Consider the following 16,591-nt stretch of genomic DNA (forward strand, 5'->3'; position numbering starts at 1 on the left):
ACAGGGATTAAGTGGGCAAGGAGGCAAATGAGCATATAATGGTAAGAAGTGTACAAATGCTCTATACCAGCGGTCCCTGAGCGATCTCATCAGAAAAGTCGGTAAGTATGGAAGCTGTCAGGTTTTTCAAAATTCTCATTTCTCCTCGAAAGCTTGAAGTTTATCGCTTTAGTAACTAATACTGGCAGTTGTTTTCCTTGAAGTGACAGGCTCACTTCGTTCATTTTCAAGGAGACGCCTGCCAAACACAGCGAGTTCTGTCCTTGACATCAGCAATCACTCAAGGGTTCTTCTTTTTATTTATTTATTTTTATGTTTATTTATTTTTATTTTTTTTTTTTAAATTTTTTTTTCAACGTTTTTTATTTATTTTTGGGACAGAGAGAGACAGAGCATGAACGGGGGAGGGTCAGAGAGAGAGGGAGGCACAGAATCAGAAGCAGGCTCCAGGCTCTGAGCCATCAGCCCAGAGCCCGACGCGGGGCTCGAACTCACGGACCGCGAGATCGCGACCTGGCTGAAGTCGGACGCTTAACCGACTGCGCCACCCAGGCGCCCCTTTTTATGTTTATTTTTGAGAGAGTGAGCACGAGTGGAGGAGGGGCAGAGAGCGAGGGGGACAGAGGATCCAAAGCAGGTTCCGTGCCGACAGCAGCGAGCCCGATACAGGGCTTGAACTCCCGAATCGTGAGATCGTGACCTGAGCTGAAGTCTGATGCTCAACCGACTAGGCCACGAGGCGCCCCTCATAAGGGCTATTCTTTGAGGAGACTGTCGTACTTGGTCATGCGATAGAAGTGCTGTCTTCATGCTTCCCGTTGGGTCACTTTCTTCCGCTTCACGGGGTGGGAGGTGTTCTTCAGGGAAACTGGCATTTGAAGAACGTTCTGTATTTATTCATGGATTTTAACTGTGAGTGTGTGATGGTGAAAGATACGAGGACAGTGATAGTGGTTGTCACTGCCCTGACTCTGGTTAAGGCACCTGTTTTACCCGCCAGTGCACACAATGAAAAGGCCAGTAATGTCTTGGGATTATTCTAAAGAGAGTTCTGACCTCGTGGACCCCCGAGGGGAGCACAGACCAGAGCTACTTTCGTCTTTCACTCAACCGGCACTTATTGACAGGCTCCTGTGGACCAGTTCCTGGGAGAGAGGCTCCCCCCTCAACCTCAAGTCAGGCTCAGATCTTTCTTATTTAAGAGTATCCGCAAGGAATCGGGCAGAGCTTGATGAAGAGACTTTTTGCAAAGGCATGGCAGCATTCAGGTCACCCAGCAAGGGATGATGATAAAGGATCCAGGGCTAACAGCCCCTGGGCTTGATGGGGAAAGGCAGGTTCCCGGAACAGGAGAGGGCAGCCCCCTAGGAGCAGTGGCCTTCAGGAGACAATGCAGCCAGCCGACCCGCTGGAACTCCTCCGGAGGCACCATGGGAGGACACACCGTGGCCTCTCTCACCCCTACCTCTAATCCCCTGCTGGCATCTCTGTGTCAAACCCACCGGGAAGCCCCAGGTCAAGGGAGTCTGGTTGCACTTTTAGGCCAGCCTCTTACTGCACAGGCCCAGGTGAAGGAGGGGAGGAATGGATTCAGACGGGCAGAGGGAGACTACGTATGTGGTACAGAACTTGTGTCATCTCATTGAATCCTGGCAACCCAGGGAAGTAAGTGCTAGCAGCATCCCCGTCTTGCAGATGGACGCATCACTTGACCGGAGAGGTGTGGATTTGAGCAGACCCCCAGCCAGGCTCACACCTGGACCTCTTTGCCTCTCTCCCACACCGTCTGGCACACAGGCAAGGAGACGGCAACATGGGCTTTCTTCGGTGAGCTGCTCCCACTGAACGGTAGAGTAAGGGTCATTGTGTGCCGGGAAGACTCTGCTCTTTATTTACAAGACCCCACATTGCCTTCCTTTCCCCCCAATTCTTCTTCTTCCGCCCAAAGACTCCCCAGACAGGCAAATTATAAAGATATACGATGATTGTCTCCTCGGCATTGCATTTGGCCACATACTTGTTTACTAAATAAAATATATTTTTTTCTCTTTAAGCTAGCTAAAGAAAATATTCTTGAGTAGGGTTAGTTCTTAAAGCAATAAACAGAAAACATGAGCAAATAATAAAATCAAAGAATGACAGCATGTCAGGGCTGGAAAGGACCTTGGGCTGTGTCCTCATTTATTCCAGGCAATCTTTGGAGCACACGCCCCAAACTGCCCCAAACACAGGATTCAGCCCCAACTCACAGACGGGTCCTGCTGCTGGGGATTCACCGTACACACAGTGGGGTCCTGCCGGAGCCTCTCACCATCCGCCCCCTCTCTGGCCGCCCCACAGACCCCCTGCCTGGGACGAGTCAGATGAGAACTTTGATAAAACAAATTCAAGCTGCATGGTTCCTGTGGGAAAGAAAATTCAGGAAAATTAGGCGCTTTATAATTCATGCCTTTGCACAGTCATTATTTTTTTTTTAGGGGCACCTGGCTGACTCAGTCGGTTAAACGTCCGACTTCAGCTCAGGTCATGATCTCATGGGTCATGAGTTCGAGCCCCACGTCGGGCTCTGTGCTGACAGCTCAGAGCCTGGAGCCGGCTTTGGATCCTGTGTCCCCCGCTCTCTCTGCCCCTCCCCTGCTCATGCTCTGCCTCTCTCTCCTTCAAAAATGAATAAATGTTTAAAAAAAATTTTTAAAAATTTTTAGAGCTGTGTTTAATACGGGATGCAGACTTCGTAGAGGATTTCATAGAGACTGAAAAACTTAAAGTTCTAAACTGGATCATCTCTTAAAGCTTTATCGACACCATAGGAGGGTGTTCAGGATTTGGGATTTTTATGATATCGATACATACCAAAATAGTTTAATCTTGTACAGATATTACTGAATATGACTACTCCCTCCCGGGGTGAGATGCCACTTCTCTGATTATTTGCCTGCTTTGGGGTTATAAATTGTTTATGTGGATCTGTTTCATACGTTGTGATGGTTCACATCCCATCATTGCAGCACCCGGGCTTCATTCAGGGCAATGTCAACGGCATACATCCTCCAAGTTAAAAGTCATTCCCAATCTCCACCTACTCTCTTTTGAGGAGAAAACATCAAGTTCGTGTGTCCACCTGTGAGCCCGCCCACATGGCACCTCCACTAAAAAATGTGATGTGGGCCAATTAAGTCCTTACTCTCAGGGACAGAGGTCACTGCCCACCAGAGCGACCAGGGCTGTGCTGGGGGACATCCAGGGAGCGCTGGGGTCACAGGGAACCTGAGAAGGCTTCCTGGAGGAAGTAACATCTAAGCTGAGGCCTGCGAAGTCGGGTAGAAGTGTGATGGGAGAAAGAGAAGGCATGTGGGTGTTCTAGGCAGAGAGAATAGCGTAGGCTGAGAGAGCAGGGCCAGTGTGGCCCATCCAGGGAAAGCTCGGGGGGCAAGGGGTTGATGGTGAGGGGAGGTCAGAAGATAGGCAAGGCCAGATCACAGGGAGCCTCACAAACCACATTAAGTGATTAGAATTTTCTCCTGAGCCCCGTGGGAGCCATTCAAGTATTTTAAGCAAGGAAGCAACATGGGTAGATTTTTTTTTTTTTTTGAAATCACTTTTTCTGGGTAGTCTGGGTGGTGTTCAGCACCACTTCTCTGTTTGCACCAGGAGGTGGAGAGACGAGGTATGCGGGGAAGGAAGAGACTTTTGTCACCAAGGAAGGAGAAGTAACACTTTCCCTCTTAAGAAGCAACCTGCTGTTTTATCATTTTTCTGTTTTGTGTATCAATTACACGAGGTAATACGACGAGAAACAATGTGGGATAGGCCACAGCCTGACCTGGCTCTGTTGAGGACCGAGCTGTGTTGGGAAGAGACCACCCTGACACTGGATGTGACCCTCAGGTGTATGAAGACCAAGCTTGAGCAAACAGGGAGGAGGGCGGGGAGAGAGCCACTGCACGCAGAGCAAACAGTGGTCCTCCCGAGGGCGGGTCCCGGTGCTCAGTGTGTTCAGTGGGCAGCTTCTCTGCCCCAGACCTCAGAAGCATCTGTTATTTGTGTTCTCTGCTCCCTTCTTCTGGCAACAGCGCGCCCCTTGTGCCCATCATCCTGGCGTGGCTGCTGGCTTCCTCCACCCCATCCCCCATCCAGCCTGCACCTGCTCTGCCCAGCTCAGGTGGCTGGCCCCCGTGGACCGCACTGCCAGCTTCCCTGGCAGGCTGGCTTCTGCTTGGGCGAGGCAGGAGATGGGGGGCAAGAGGAGAGAGACGATGGGGCATTTGTTCCCCGCTCCCTCCCTGCCCTGCAGAGGCTGTGCCCCTCCATGACCCTGCAGGTCTAGGCACATCCATGGCTTCCCTCTATTGCTAGTCCTTGGGTGCTGGAAGGTTCTTTGGTGGTTCCCTTAACCCTGTCCACATGGCCCCTTCGGTAAAGTCCCTTGAGGTGAATCGTGTGAGGGAGAAAGTGATTCTAGAGAAGCTCAGAGATCAACATGGCTGTGGTGACAGCCGTGGAGCTGGGCAGGAGACAGGGCCTCTCTCTGTCGTGAAGCGTGGGGAAATGGACTGAAAAACTTAAAGTTCTAAACTGGACCATCTCTTAAAGCTTTATTGACACCATAGGAGGGTGTTCAGGATTTGGGATTTTTATGATATCGATACATACCAAAATGTATGTACAGGGAGCTGCCCTCACCTGCCGGCTACAGTGATGCTATTCAGAGCTGCAGCCCAGCTCACCTGCTCCTCCTTCCCGGTGGGTGGTGCTGGTGAAGGCCTGAGGACAGCCGTGGCCCCTTTGGGCAGCATTTTGGACCAGTCACTGTCAGGCTGGAGCAGAGATGGTGGGGGCAGGTGAGACGTGGGGTGGAGGGAGGGGGGGGCAGGGTGAGGAGTGGAGGGGTGAGGAGGCTGTCATAGCCTGGGTGGGTGGCACTGAGGGCCCGACCCACAGACATGGCGGCAATGAAAGGGGAGCATCTGGGACCATCAGGAGTTGACTCGAAGTCCTCATGCCCCGCGTCGCATGAGTTTGGGGGTGAGGGAGACGAGGAGGGTCCGCATTCTGGCTTGCGTTCCTGAGTAGATGGTTCCAGCGATGGACACGTCAGACGGTGAGCTGCTCTCTGCTATGAACACGTCCACGTGCAGGGCTGGCTGCATTTCATGGAAATGGGATCACACAGTATGTGGTTCTTCGTGACCGGCTTCTTTCGCTTAGCATCGTGTTTCCAAGGTTCATCCCTGTCGAGGCACGTGTCAGTACCTTATTCCTTTTTATGGCCAAATGATATTCCATCGTATGGAGGTACCACATTTCGTTTATCTGTTCATCAGTTGATGGATATTTGGGCTGTTTCCACTTTGTGGCTATGATGAGTGATGCCGCTCTGAACACCGTGTGCACAGTTAGTATTTCTGTTGGGCATGTACCTAGGAGTGCAATCACCAGGTCACATGGTCGCTCTGTGTTCGACATTTTGAGGTTAAACTATGCTTAACATTTTGAGGACCCCTTTTTGGGTTGTAAAGTCTCTTTTGTTTGATAATAGTATAGCGACTTCAGCTTTCTTATAGTTATCCCTTGCCTTTTATGTATTTATTTTTCCCCTCACCTTTTAAAAAAGATGATCTTTTTAAATCACAAATGCACGCAGCCATAAATAATATTTTATTTAGCGATGCATGTTTTGAGACTTTAAAGCATGATGTTACGCTGTGAATGTTGTTCTTCTTGGATTTGTTCTTTCACTCAACATGCTATTTTTTTTTTAAAGTTTATTTATTTATTTCGAGAGAGACAGAAGACAGCATGAGTGGGACAGGGTCAGAGAGAGAGGAGACAGAGAATCCCAAGCAGGCTCAGTGCAGAGCCTGATGTGGGGCTCAAACTCACGAAACTGTGAGATCATAACCTGAGCTGAAGCCAAGAGTCAGACACTTAACCCCAGGTGCCCCTCAATGCTATTTCTAAGACTCACTATGTCAGATGTAGCTGTAGTTAATTCATGTTCACTGCTGTATAATATTCCATGGGGGTGACCCTACCACAGTTTATGTATCCCCCCTCCTGTCAGGGCTGTTTGGCACAGTGCCAGTGTTTTGTCACTACAAGTTTATTGCTTCTGTGAACATTCTTACACGACTCCTGACACACGTTTCTCTTGTTCTCAGAGTGACCAGCAGCACCGGCATTGGCTGGAAACTTGCCCAAAATGTAATAAGTTCTGGAGCCCAAGCCCAGACCCGCTGAATCAGAAACTCCGGGGGTAGCACCCAGCAGTCTGAGTTTTGACAAAGCCTCCAGGTGCTTCTGATGCCTGCCAGCGTTTGAGGACCACTGCGTAGGGGCATCATTGAGGAGCGGGATTTCCGGATTGCAGGCCACTAATTGTTTTTCTGAGTGGTATTTCCATGCTACACCCCATTAGTGTGTGTGAATTCCCATAGACACACACCCTTTCAGCCCTAGGTTGTCAGATTTCTTTATTTTGCCCATCAGCTGGGCCCGTCTGACTGCTTTTCCCTGCGGACAGGCGCAGGCATGGCGGGTTCCCCGCTGGTCTGGCCTCCCAGCCTCCCTTAGCCTGGTCGCCCTGTCTCGGGAGCACGGCCGTGCCGTGCTGCACGAGCTCAGCTGTTGCTGAAAAGCCGCTCTGCCGTGTGGGTTTGTTTTGACAGGAGTACATGCATCATCTGCTCCGCCTGGAGCACCGGGCCGAGGAGCAGTTCCTGGAACACTGGCTGAACCCTCACTGCAAGCCCCACTGTGACAGGAACGTGGTCCATCCCGTGTGAGGGGCTCGGGACCAGCCTCTGGTACGTTCCTCCCCCCACCAGGCCTTCTGGTTTAGGGGGACGGCGGGGGATGGCACACGCATGGCTCAGAGGATTTCGAGAGCCGTCTGGTTAGCCGGGTGTGGGCTGGGGAAGTGGCAGGAGCCAGGCAGGGGTGAGAGGCGGCAGCCAGGTGGAGAGGGGCTCTGGGCACACACCAGGGAGCCTGACGCCTACTGACTCACCAAGAGATCCCAAACAGGGGAGGGCTGTGACCCTGTTTGCTGTCCAGAAAGGTCACACTGGAATGCAAATCTGGAGAAGTATGGCTTGTGGAGACTCGGGTCTTTGCAGGTGGGGTCAACAACCCTGGGCCTGACCAGTGACATCCATTACGACCATCACCACCGTCACCAGGACCAGCAACTTCTTTCCTTCCTTCCCCTAGCCTTCCGGCCTGGGGGTCTGCCCGGCCCATCCGTTCCGCCTCCCCCTTGCCCTGGGTTTGCTCTTTTAGGCCCCTGAACTGGACTGTCAGCACCTGCACAGTCCGCCGGGCACCTCTGCTCCCTCGCGAGGCGGCTTGCTTCTTTCCTCCCGGTCTCTCTCCTCCTTCCCAGATCCTAGTAGATAAAGTAGCGAATCCCTTCAGAGGGTGAGCTTAGCGGCTGTAGTTGCTCCTCTGTAATTTTTACGGACAGAGCAGGACAGGATATAACTGGGTGGTTTATCATCGGTGGTCGGGAGAAATCTTCTGTCTTCATTGTTGTTGATTTGGTGCTACTGCGAGCCGACCGAGGAACACTCCCTCTAGAGTATCGCTCTTTGTAATTTGCAGAGTGCTCTCACATAAACTCTCCTCTTTGGTCCTCTTCGCACCTCTGTGCCATTTGAGGGCTTACGGTTTAACCTCATGTGATGGAGGAGCTAACTGGGCAGGATTACGCCCTAACTCGTGCTGGGCAGTGGTTGGGATGTCAGTCTTCTGGCGACACCACACCCCGCACCCTCCCTGTGGACTCCCCTGGAGTCCCTCCGAGGGACAGTCAGCAAACAGTGAGGGGAACATCTGCTTGAGGGGTAGGAGCTGGACTGACATCCCTCCAGAAAGGGAGGCACCTGTTACTGTTGTGGGAAGAGTGGTTTGTGGGCGAGCGTGCCCCGCGGCAGCTCCCTCCTCTGCCCCTGGGTGGGATGGGCCCTGCTGCTGAGCCCGCCCGCCCGGGTGTGGACCTCCGGCTCCCCCCGCAAAACCCAGATTGCAGCGAGGCCTCACGGCAGGCAGCTCGCACTTACAGGGAAACAAGGAAGCGGCGGCCGGAGGGGCGGGGCGCACCAACTTGGAATGCGGAGTCAGGGAGCGCTCCGATCATGAAATCTGATCTCGGGAAAAAGTGTCCAATTTCCCTCTGTCTCCTCATCTGCAAAACGAGGGTAATAAGGGCTCCTCCCTCACGTGGTTGTTCTGAGCATTAGAAAAAAGTCAGCGCGTGGCAAACGGTGGCGGCCTGGCACACACGGGGGAAGTGCTCGGAAACGACAGCTTGCCGGCTGTTTCCCCCTCCTCCTCCTCCTCTTCCTCCCCTCTCCTTCTTTTTATCCACAGGATCCTCACACAGTTTATTCTCTCCTTCTTTTCCAGCAAACATTTTCACAAACACCCACCTGGCTACTGTCGAAACAGGACGAGGCTCCTTCTTTCATTTGTTTTTTCAGTTGCGGAAATGGATGGGTTCAGACCTTGTGAGCTGTGGGCACAGCAGAGGTTGCTTTGGGGATTGATGGCAAATATATACACGCTGCTTCATTTTACTAACCTGTGTCAGTCACTAAAGCCAATAGCTTAACGTATAACGGGCGTGTCCCCCCCCCCCCCCCCCCCCCCCCCCCCCCCCCCCGCCATGGTCTTCCTACAGGTTTGATTGGGTGGGCAGAAGGGGAAGCTTCCCTGGGGCTGATGAGCGGGCAGTTGGGGCAAGCTGCCCACCCTGACGACTCGAGGAAGTCTTGCACTGAGGAGTGAAGCTCACCGAGGGGGCGGTGGGGGGGACGGGCGCTGCCGAGCTGCTTGGTCATCTATTGCCCCCCCCCCCCCCCCCCCCCCGCCACCGCCCCGTCTGCTTTAATAAACGTTGGTGTTAAACCTGCTGTCTGCGGTGTCTCTTCTCTCTAAGAAGAAAAGCTGAGATGCCCTCCCCCCACCCCGTGTATCTTTGTGAATCCAGCATCAAAAGCTTACGGTTCTGTGAATACGTGGATGAAAATCCAAGCACCCAGCAGCTTTTCACGAGGGCCATCCCTTTTGGTAAAGAGATGACTTTCCCAAGGCCTGCTCTGGAAGTAGAGCCATCGCGGTATAGCAGGTGCACCCTCTGGTCTTTTAGTCAAGGATACATTTTGGGGGTGGAAAGGGGGTGGCGGCTCCTAAATCCCTCACGTGCCCACAACTCCCAGAGTCAGAGATTGCTCTGTCAAAGAGCAACAAAATCAGAACTGGGGAGGGCACGGGAAAATGGACCGAACGGTCCCAGGGAGAATCTGGCATCCTCAAAAAGAGGTAAGGAGAGATGCCCATGTACCCTGGGCTACAGGGGAGGGCCCGCCCCTGTTTCCGAGGGAGCTTGGGCAGACTTGTCTAGGGAGAAGTTCCAGAGGGTCTTGGGGCCTAGCTCTGCACAAGGGTTTTTCCATACACGACCTTGTTGAATCATCACACCTACTCTACAGGGTAAATGTGGTTTTTATTCCCACTTTAGAGATGAGAAAACAGGCTTACAGCATTTAGATGGTGTATTCATTTTCAGTCTTGGCTGTAGCAAAGTACCAGAAGCTTAGTGGCTTAGAACAACGTGGCTTTATCGCCTTACGCAGGGCTGCGTTGTTCTCTGCAGGCTCTAAGGGTGAATCTGCTTCCTCACCTCCCCCAGCTTCTAGAGGCCGCCTACAGTTCTCATCTCCTGTCCCCCTCCTCCATCTTCAAAGCCAGCAGTGACAGGCTGTGGCTTTCTCACACCACATCATTCTGTCTCTTCTGCCTCTCTCTCCCACTGTTAAGGACCTTTGTGATGACACTGAGCCCATTCAGATAAGCCAGGACAGTCTCTCTATCTTCGGGTCAGCCGATTAGCAACGTTAATTCCATCTGTGACCTTAACCTCCTCTCTGTCCCTCGAGGTAGCACATTTACAGGGTCCAAGGATTAGGAGGTGAATGCCTTGGGGGTAGGTGGGTGGGCCTCACTCTGCCTCCTAGAATTTGTCCAAGTTCACACGACTGGTAGGGAGAACAGCAGCTGGGATTTGAAGCTAGGAAGCCCGTCGCTGCTCTGGGCCCCCCAAACGCTCTGCATCTGTGCCCTAAACCTGCAATCCTTCTGCCTTGGATTAAGTGGTTTTCTCAGCTGAGCTCCCTGAGGGCTCAGGATGTGTCTTTACCGGGACAACATTGCACCCCTCACCCGCGAGGTGGGGCATCAGTTGGGTGCCAGACCCATTTCGTGGACTCTGACACTGGACACAGGGACTTGCCCTGGGGCACGCAGAACAGCCACGGACAGAAGCTGCCGCTAGTGAACCATGCCACCTGCCTCTCAGGGTGCTTTTTAAGAAGTAGGAGCTGAGAACGTGTGTGTGGGACAGATGCAAGGGGCTGAGACTAACAGGTCAGAAAACAGAGAAGGACTGGAACAGAATTAAATATACAGGGGACCCAGAGGGAACCAGGGTCTTCTATCTGAGCAGAGGAGGGACCTCCTTGAGCTTCTAGGAACCCTGGGCGTGGTTCATTTCTCAGGAGAAAAGCTCCCCTTATGACCACAGGAGATTCTTCATCTGTCGTGTACAGCCCAGGTTTTAACCTCTTCCCCTTGACACACACGATGGATGTGCTTACCCAGGACATGCACCCCCGAGGCCCAGAGACAAAGGGTCTAGAGCTCTGCAGTTCACAGTGATCTCGCTGCCCCTTCTCCTCCCCTCTGCTCACAACAGCTCCTCAGTGAGTGAGAGCAACAGCACGACAGGACTATCTTGACAGCGGCTGAGATCAGTGGTTCAGGATCCAGGCTTGGAGCCAGACTGCCTGCATTCTACCCCAGGCTCCACCACTGACCGGCTGTGTGCCCTCGGGCAACTTGATGGACCTCTCTGGGCTTCAGTGTTCTTATCTGTAAAATGGGAATAATAATAATAATAATAGTACCTAGTTCAAAACCTTATTGTGATAATTCCTTTATAGAGTAAGCACCCCATAAAAGTAGCTATTATTGCTTAAAACGATTTTTGGGCATTACTTCATTAACCAAGATAAAGTCTCTCTCCCTTTATTTACCTTTTTACTTAGGGAAAAGGTAGAGAGTGTTTGTGGCATCCAGAATAGAGAAGGGATGCCTCCCCACTTAGAAAGACTTGCTCTCTGGGCTCTGTGCTGACAGCTCAGAGCCTGGAGCCTGTTTCGGATTCTGTGTCTCCTCCTCTCTCTGCCCCTCCCCTGCTCATGCTCTGTCTCTCTCCCTGTCAAAAATAAATAAACATTAAAAAAAAAAAGAGAAAGACTTGCTCTCTTTACATTATTAAATCTTCTTACCTGTGAGCATGGTCTATCTCTTCACTTATTTAGGCTATTTTAAAATTTCCATTATTAAAATTTTATAATTTTCTTGGCAAAGACTGTGCACATCTTTGGTCCGCATTGTTTATAGGTACCTTGCAAGACTTTCAAAATTATAACCAGACCCATAACCATTAAGGAAATTGAAGTAGTAACCAAAAATATGCCAAAAAACAAGAGTCTAGGGCCAGATGGCTTTCCAGGCGAATTTTACCAAACATTTAAGTAAGAGTTAACACCTATTCTCTTGAAACTATTCCAAAAAATAGAAATGGAAGGAAAACTTCCAAACTCTTTCTATGAAGCCAGCATTACCTTGATTCCAAAACCAGACAGAGACCACACTAAAAAGGAGAACTATAGACCAATTTCCCTGATGAACATGGATGCAAAAATCCTCAACAAGATACTAGCCAACCGGATCCAACAATACATTAAAAAAATTATTCACCACGACCAAGCAGGGTTTATACCTGGGATGCAGGGCTGGTTCAATATCCGCAAAACAATTAACGTGATTCATCACATCAATAAAAGAAAGGACAAGAACCATATGATCCTCTCAATAGATGCAGAGAAAGCATTTGGCAAAATACAGCATCCTTTCTTGATAAAAACCCTCAAGAAAGTAGGGATAGAAGGAGCATACCTCGAGATCATAAAAGCCATATATGAAAGACCCACCACTAATATCTTCCTCAATGGGGAAAAACTGAGAACTTTCCCCCTAAGGTCAGGAACAAGACAGGGATGTCCATTCTCGCCACTGTTACTCAGCATAGTATTGGAAGTCTTAGCCTCTGCAATCAGACAACACAAAGAAATAAAAGGCATCCAAATCGGCCAGGAGGAGGTCAAATTTTCACTCTTCGCAGATGGCATGATACTCTATGTGGAAAACCCAAAAGATGCCACCAAAAACTACTAGAATTGATTCATGAATTCAGCAAAGTTGCAGGATATAAAATCAACGCACAGAAATCGGTTGCATTCCTATACACCAACAAGGAAGCGACAGAAAGAGAAATCAAGGAATCAGTCCCATTTACAGTTGCACCAAAAACCATAAAATACCTAGGAATAAATCTAACCAAAGAGGTTAGAAAAATCTATACACTGAAAACTATAGAAAGCATATGAAAGAAATTGAAGAGGACACAAACACACACACACACACAGGAAAAAGATTCCATGCTCCTGGATAGGAAGAACAAATATTGTTAAAATGTCAATACTACCCAAAATTATAAACAGAATTTTCCTTTTTTTTTTTCAGTATTTATTTATTTTGAGAGAGGGAGGGAGAGACAGCATGTGTGCGCACTCGTACTTGTGAGTAGGAGAGGGGCTGGGGGAGAGTGAGAATCCCAAATAGGCTCCACACTGTCAGCGCAGAGCCAGACCCGGGGCTCGACCTCATGAACCACAAGATCATGACCTGAGCCAAAACCAAGAGTCAGGCACTTAACTGACTGAGCCACCCAGGCATCCCTAGAATTTTCTTAAAATTACATTTTCTAGTTGGTTCTTCTGGTATGTATAGGAATAAAATTGAGTTTTATATATTGGTTATATCCAGCCACCTCTCTGATATCTCTTACTAATTCTTATAGTTTGGGGTTTTGAGATAATTACTATATATGACTTTTACTTCTCTTCTAAGGTTAGAACAAACTGAGAAGCAGATGTAGGAAGTCAGAATAAAAATGATCCCCTTTATTACCAATAAGTTTCTTTGGAAAATATAGATTAGATATATACTACAACAGGCTCTTTAATACTCCATTCCAGAATTAAATGTGTCCTGTCACAGACAGAGCTGGAAAACTACAGGCATCTTCTATGGGCCCTGCCCTTGTAAAAATCCTGGAATGGGGGAGCAGAGAATGAGTGCTTCCTAGAGGCAGGCTTGTTCCCCAAGACAGTGGAGAGGAAGGTACTGAGCTATGCAGATCGAGTTCCTTCTCCAAACCCAATAAATTACTCTTTTGGGGTGAATGAGAGAGCAAAGAGAGGACAATGGTGTTATTCTAATGCAGTTACCACCATGAAGAAACATGAAATAAATGTCTCTCACATATTATAGATTTCATTGCATTCTCTATATAGAAAATAATATTGTCCAATACAGTACTGTTTTTTTCTTGTACAATCCTTATACTTCTTATTAGTTTTTCCTGTCTTATTGCTATAGCTAGGACTTCTAAAACAGTGTTGAGTAAATTAGAAAAAAAAATTTTAACTTTTTTATTTTTGAGAGAGAGAGAAAGACATAGTATGAGTGGGGGAGGGTCAGAGAGAGAGGGAGACACAGAATCCAAAGCAGGCTCCAGGCTCTGACCTGTCAACACAGAGCCCGATGCGGGGCTTGAACCCATGAACTGTGAGATCATGATCTGAGCTGAAGTCAGATGCTTAACCAACTGAGCCACCCAGGTGCCCCAAGAACAGTGTTAAGTAGATGTCATAATAATGTGTCTTCTTGCTTCATTCCTGTCTTTCTTTTTTCTCCCTTGCTTCCTCCCTTCCTCCTTCCCTCTCTCTCTCTCTTTCTCTTACTCCTTCTCTCTCTCTTTCTTTTTCTTTTTAATTTCTTTCTTTAAAGGGAATAAATATGATTGCTGTACGTTTTTGGTAGAAAGCTATTATCAGGTTGGGGTAGTTCCCTTCTGTTCCTAGTTTGAAAAAAAATGATAAATAGGTATTTAATTTTTCAAATGCTCTTTTGCATTAATTGAAATGACAATATTATTTGTAATAGCATTAATGTAATAATAAATTTCCCTAATGTTAAACTATCCTTAAGTTCCTGAGCTAGTATGACTTGTCAGGGAAGTGTTCTTAGAGGGGGTGCTTTCAATGATTGTGAAAGGATTACCTGGATAAGAAAAGATGGAGAGGGGATGAGAAGTAGGGAAAGGTGAGGGTGCAGATGGGGAGTGTTGTTGCAGGCAGAGGCAGCAGCAAGTGCAAAGGTCCTGAGGTGGGGAATGAGCTGGTTTGTTTGAGGAGCTTCCACAAAGTCAGGGTGACCTCACCTCTGAAGAGAGAGGGAGAATGTCTGCCCCAAGTAGGTAGCCAGTAAATCTCAGAACAGTTAACATTCTCCTCAAACTTGTGAACTCATCTGATAGAAAACAAGTCTCTGCTTCAGAGCTTTTTCAACTGATTAAAATGGACTACTCATTTTTTTGTGTGGCTCAGTTTTCAGGTGGTTCAGATCTTTCTCTCTTCTAATTAAATGTGGGCCCTGCCTTTCCTCTATCCTGGCTGTGTCAAAGTTCTTCTCTTGCAGTTTAATGGTAGCACAGGGCAGTTGTTCCTAAAGTGTGGCCCCCAAGGGCCAGCAGGAAATTGTCAGACATGCAAACTTTCAGGCCCCACTTAGACTTTCTGAATCAGAAACTTGGGGTTGAGGCACAGTGATCTGTGTTTTAGTGAGCCCTCCAGGTGATTCTGATGTACCCAAGAGTTTGTGAACCATTGAGTTAGAGCCTCCAGGAGCTTTCTGGAGCTTCCTGCCATTTTGGAAAGAACCCAAGACCAAGAGCTGGTAGGCCTGGGCTCTGATCCATTTTACTCATTCCTCTGACAAGTATGTTCTGAGGGCCTACTGTGCACCTCACACTGTTTGAGGCCCTGTGGCGCAAGAGAGGAAAAAGACAGAGGGGCGTCTGGATGGCTTAGTTGGTTAAGCATCTGACTTGATTTTGGCTCAGGTCATGATTTCATGGTTCATGGGTTTGAGCACCGCCTTGGGCTCGGTGCTGCTGGAGTGGAGCCTGCTTGGGATTCTGCCTCCCTCTCTTTTTGCCCCTCCTCCCTCACACTCTCTCCCTCAGAATAAATACATAAACTTAAAAAAAAGAGAGAGAAAGGCTGATTCTTTTTAAATTATTTTTTTAATGTTTATTTTTTTATTTTTGAGAGAGAGAGAGAGAGAGACAGTGTGAGCAGGATAGGGGCAGAGAGAGAGGGAGACACAGAATCCAAAGCAGGCTCCAGGCTCTGAGCTGTCAGCACAGAGTCAGATGCAGGGCTCGAACCCACAAACTGTGAGATCATGACCTGAGCCGAAGTCAGATGCTCAACTGACTGAGCCACCCAGGCATCCTGAGAAAGGCTGACTCCTAAAAAAAGCTATAAAATTCATGTAACATCAAATCCACCATTTTAATAAATTTAAAGCATAAAATTTAGTAGTATTTAGTACATTTACAATATTGTGCAACCACCAGCCTAGTTCCAGAACATTTTATGATCCCCACATGAGACCCTGTACCCATGAAGCAGTCACTTTTTATTTGTCTCTTTCTCCAGCCTCTGGCAACCCACAGTCTGTTCTCTCTCTGGATTTACCAATTCTGGACATTTCATGTAAGCGGAATGATACAATATATGGCTTTTGTGTCTGGCTTCTTTCACGTATCATATATTTTTAAGAGTCATCCATGCTGTAGCATGTATCACTCCTTTGTATGGCTGAGTCCTATTCATTGTACATATAGATAGACTACATTTTGTTCACCCATTCATCAGTTGACGAACATTTGGGTTGCTTCATATTTCAGCTATTGTCAATAGTACCACCAGGAACATACGTGCGCAAGGTCTGAATAGCTGTTTTCACTTCTTTTGGGTATATGCCTAGGAGTAGAATTGCAGGGTCCTATGGTAATTCTATCTTGAACTTTTGAGGAACCACCCAACTTTTCCACAGGGGCTGTGCCATTTTACATTCTCACCAGCAGTGTGCCAATGTTCCAATGTCTCCACGTCCTTGCCAACACTTGTTATTTTCCTTCCTCTTCTTCTTCTTTTTTTATTTTTTTGGGATTACAGCCAGCTGAGAGGGTGTGAAGTGGTATCTGATTATGGTTTTGATTTGCATTTGCCTCCTGACTAATGATGTTGAGCATCTGTTCAGGTGCCTGTTGGCCATTTGTAGATCTTCCTTGGAGAACTGTCTAAGTCTTTGGCCCATTTAAAAACTGGGTTGTTGGGGTGCTTGGGTGGCTCATTTGGCTAAGCGTCCGACCATGGCTCAGGTCCTGATCTCACAGTTCGTGGGTTTCAGCCCTGCGTCGGGCTCTGTGCTGACAGCTCGGAGCCTGGAGCCCGCTTCAGATTCTGTGTCTCCTTCTCTCTCTGTCCCTCCCCTGCTCATGCTCTGTCTCTGTCTCTCTCAAAAATAAAATAACATTTAAAATAAACAAACA

The 16,591-nt window shown here is 48.6% G+C and overlaps 1 protein-coding gene across 6 annotated transcripts in view; it reads left to right on the top strand.

The window, feature by feature from the left end:
• CE1H17orf67 (chromosome E1 C17orf67 homolog) overlaps nucleotides 1–8,852 on the top strand; it is a 34,864-nt gene extending 26,012 nt beyond the window's left edge. For 3 of the 6 annotated variants that reach the window (XM_042916750.1, XM_042916748.1, XM_042916754.1), the window contains 2 exons: nucleotides 6,669–6,806; nucleotides 8,681–8,852. In XM_042916750.1, coding sequence (XP_042772684.1) covers nucleotides 6,669–6,785 — 117 coding nt within the window. In that variant the 3' untranslated portion in view covers nucleotides 6,786–6,806; nucleotides 8,681–8,852. Of the gene's footprint in view, nucleotides 1–6,668; nucleotides 6,807–8,406; nucleotides 8,631–8,680 lie in introns of those variants that run through there. The other 3 variants (XR_006196648.1, XM_042916749.1, XM_042916751.1) reach the window with 2 other exon arrangements.
• Nucleotides 8,853–16,591: the final 7,739 nt, after the last annotated feature.

This window comes from Panthera leo, chromosome E1 (genome assembly GCF_018350215.1).
Source record: "Panthera leo isolate Ple1 chromosome E1, P.leo_Ple1_pat1.1, whole genome shotgun sequence".
NCBI lineage: Eukaryota > Metazoa > Chordata > Mammalia > Carnivora > Felidae > Panthera > Panthera leo.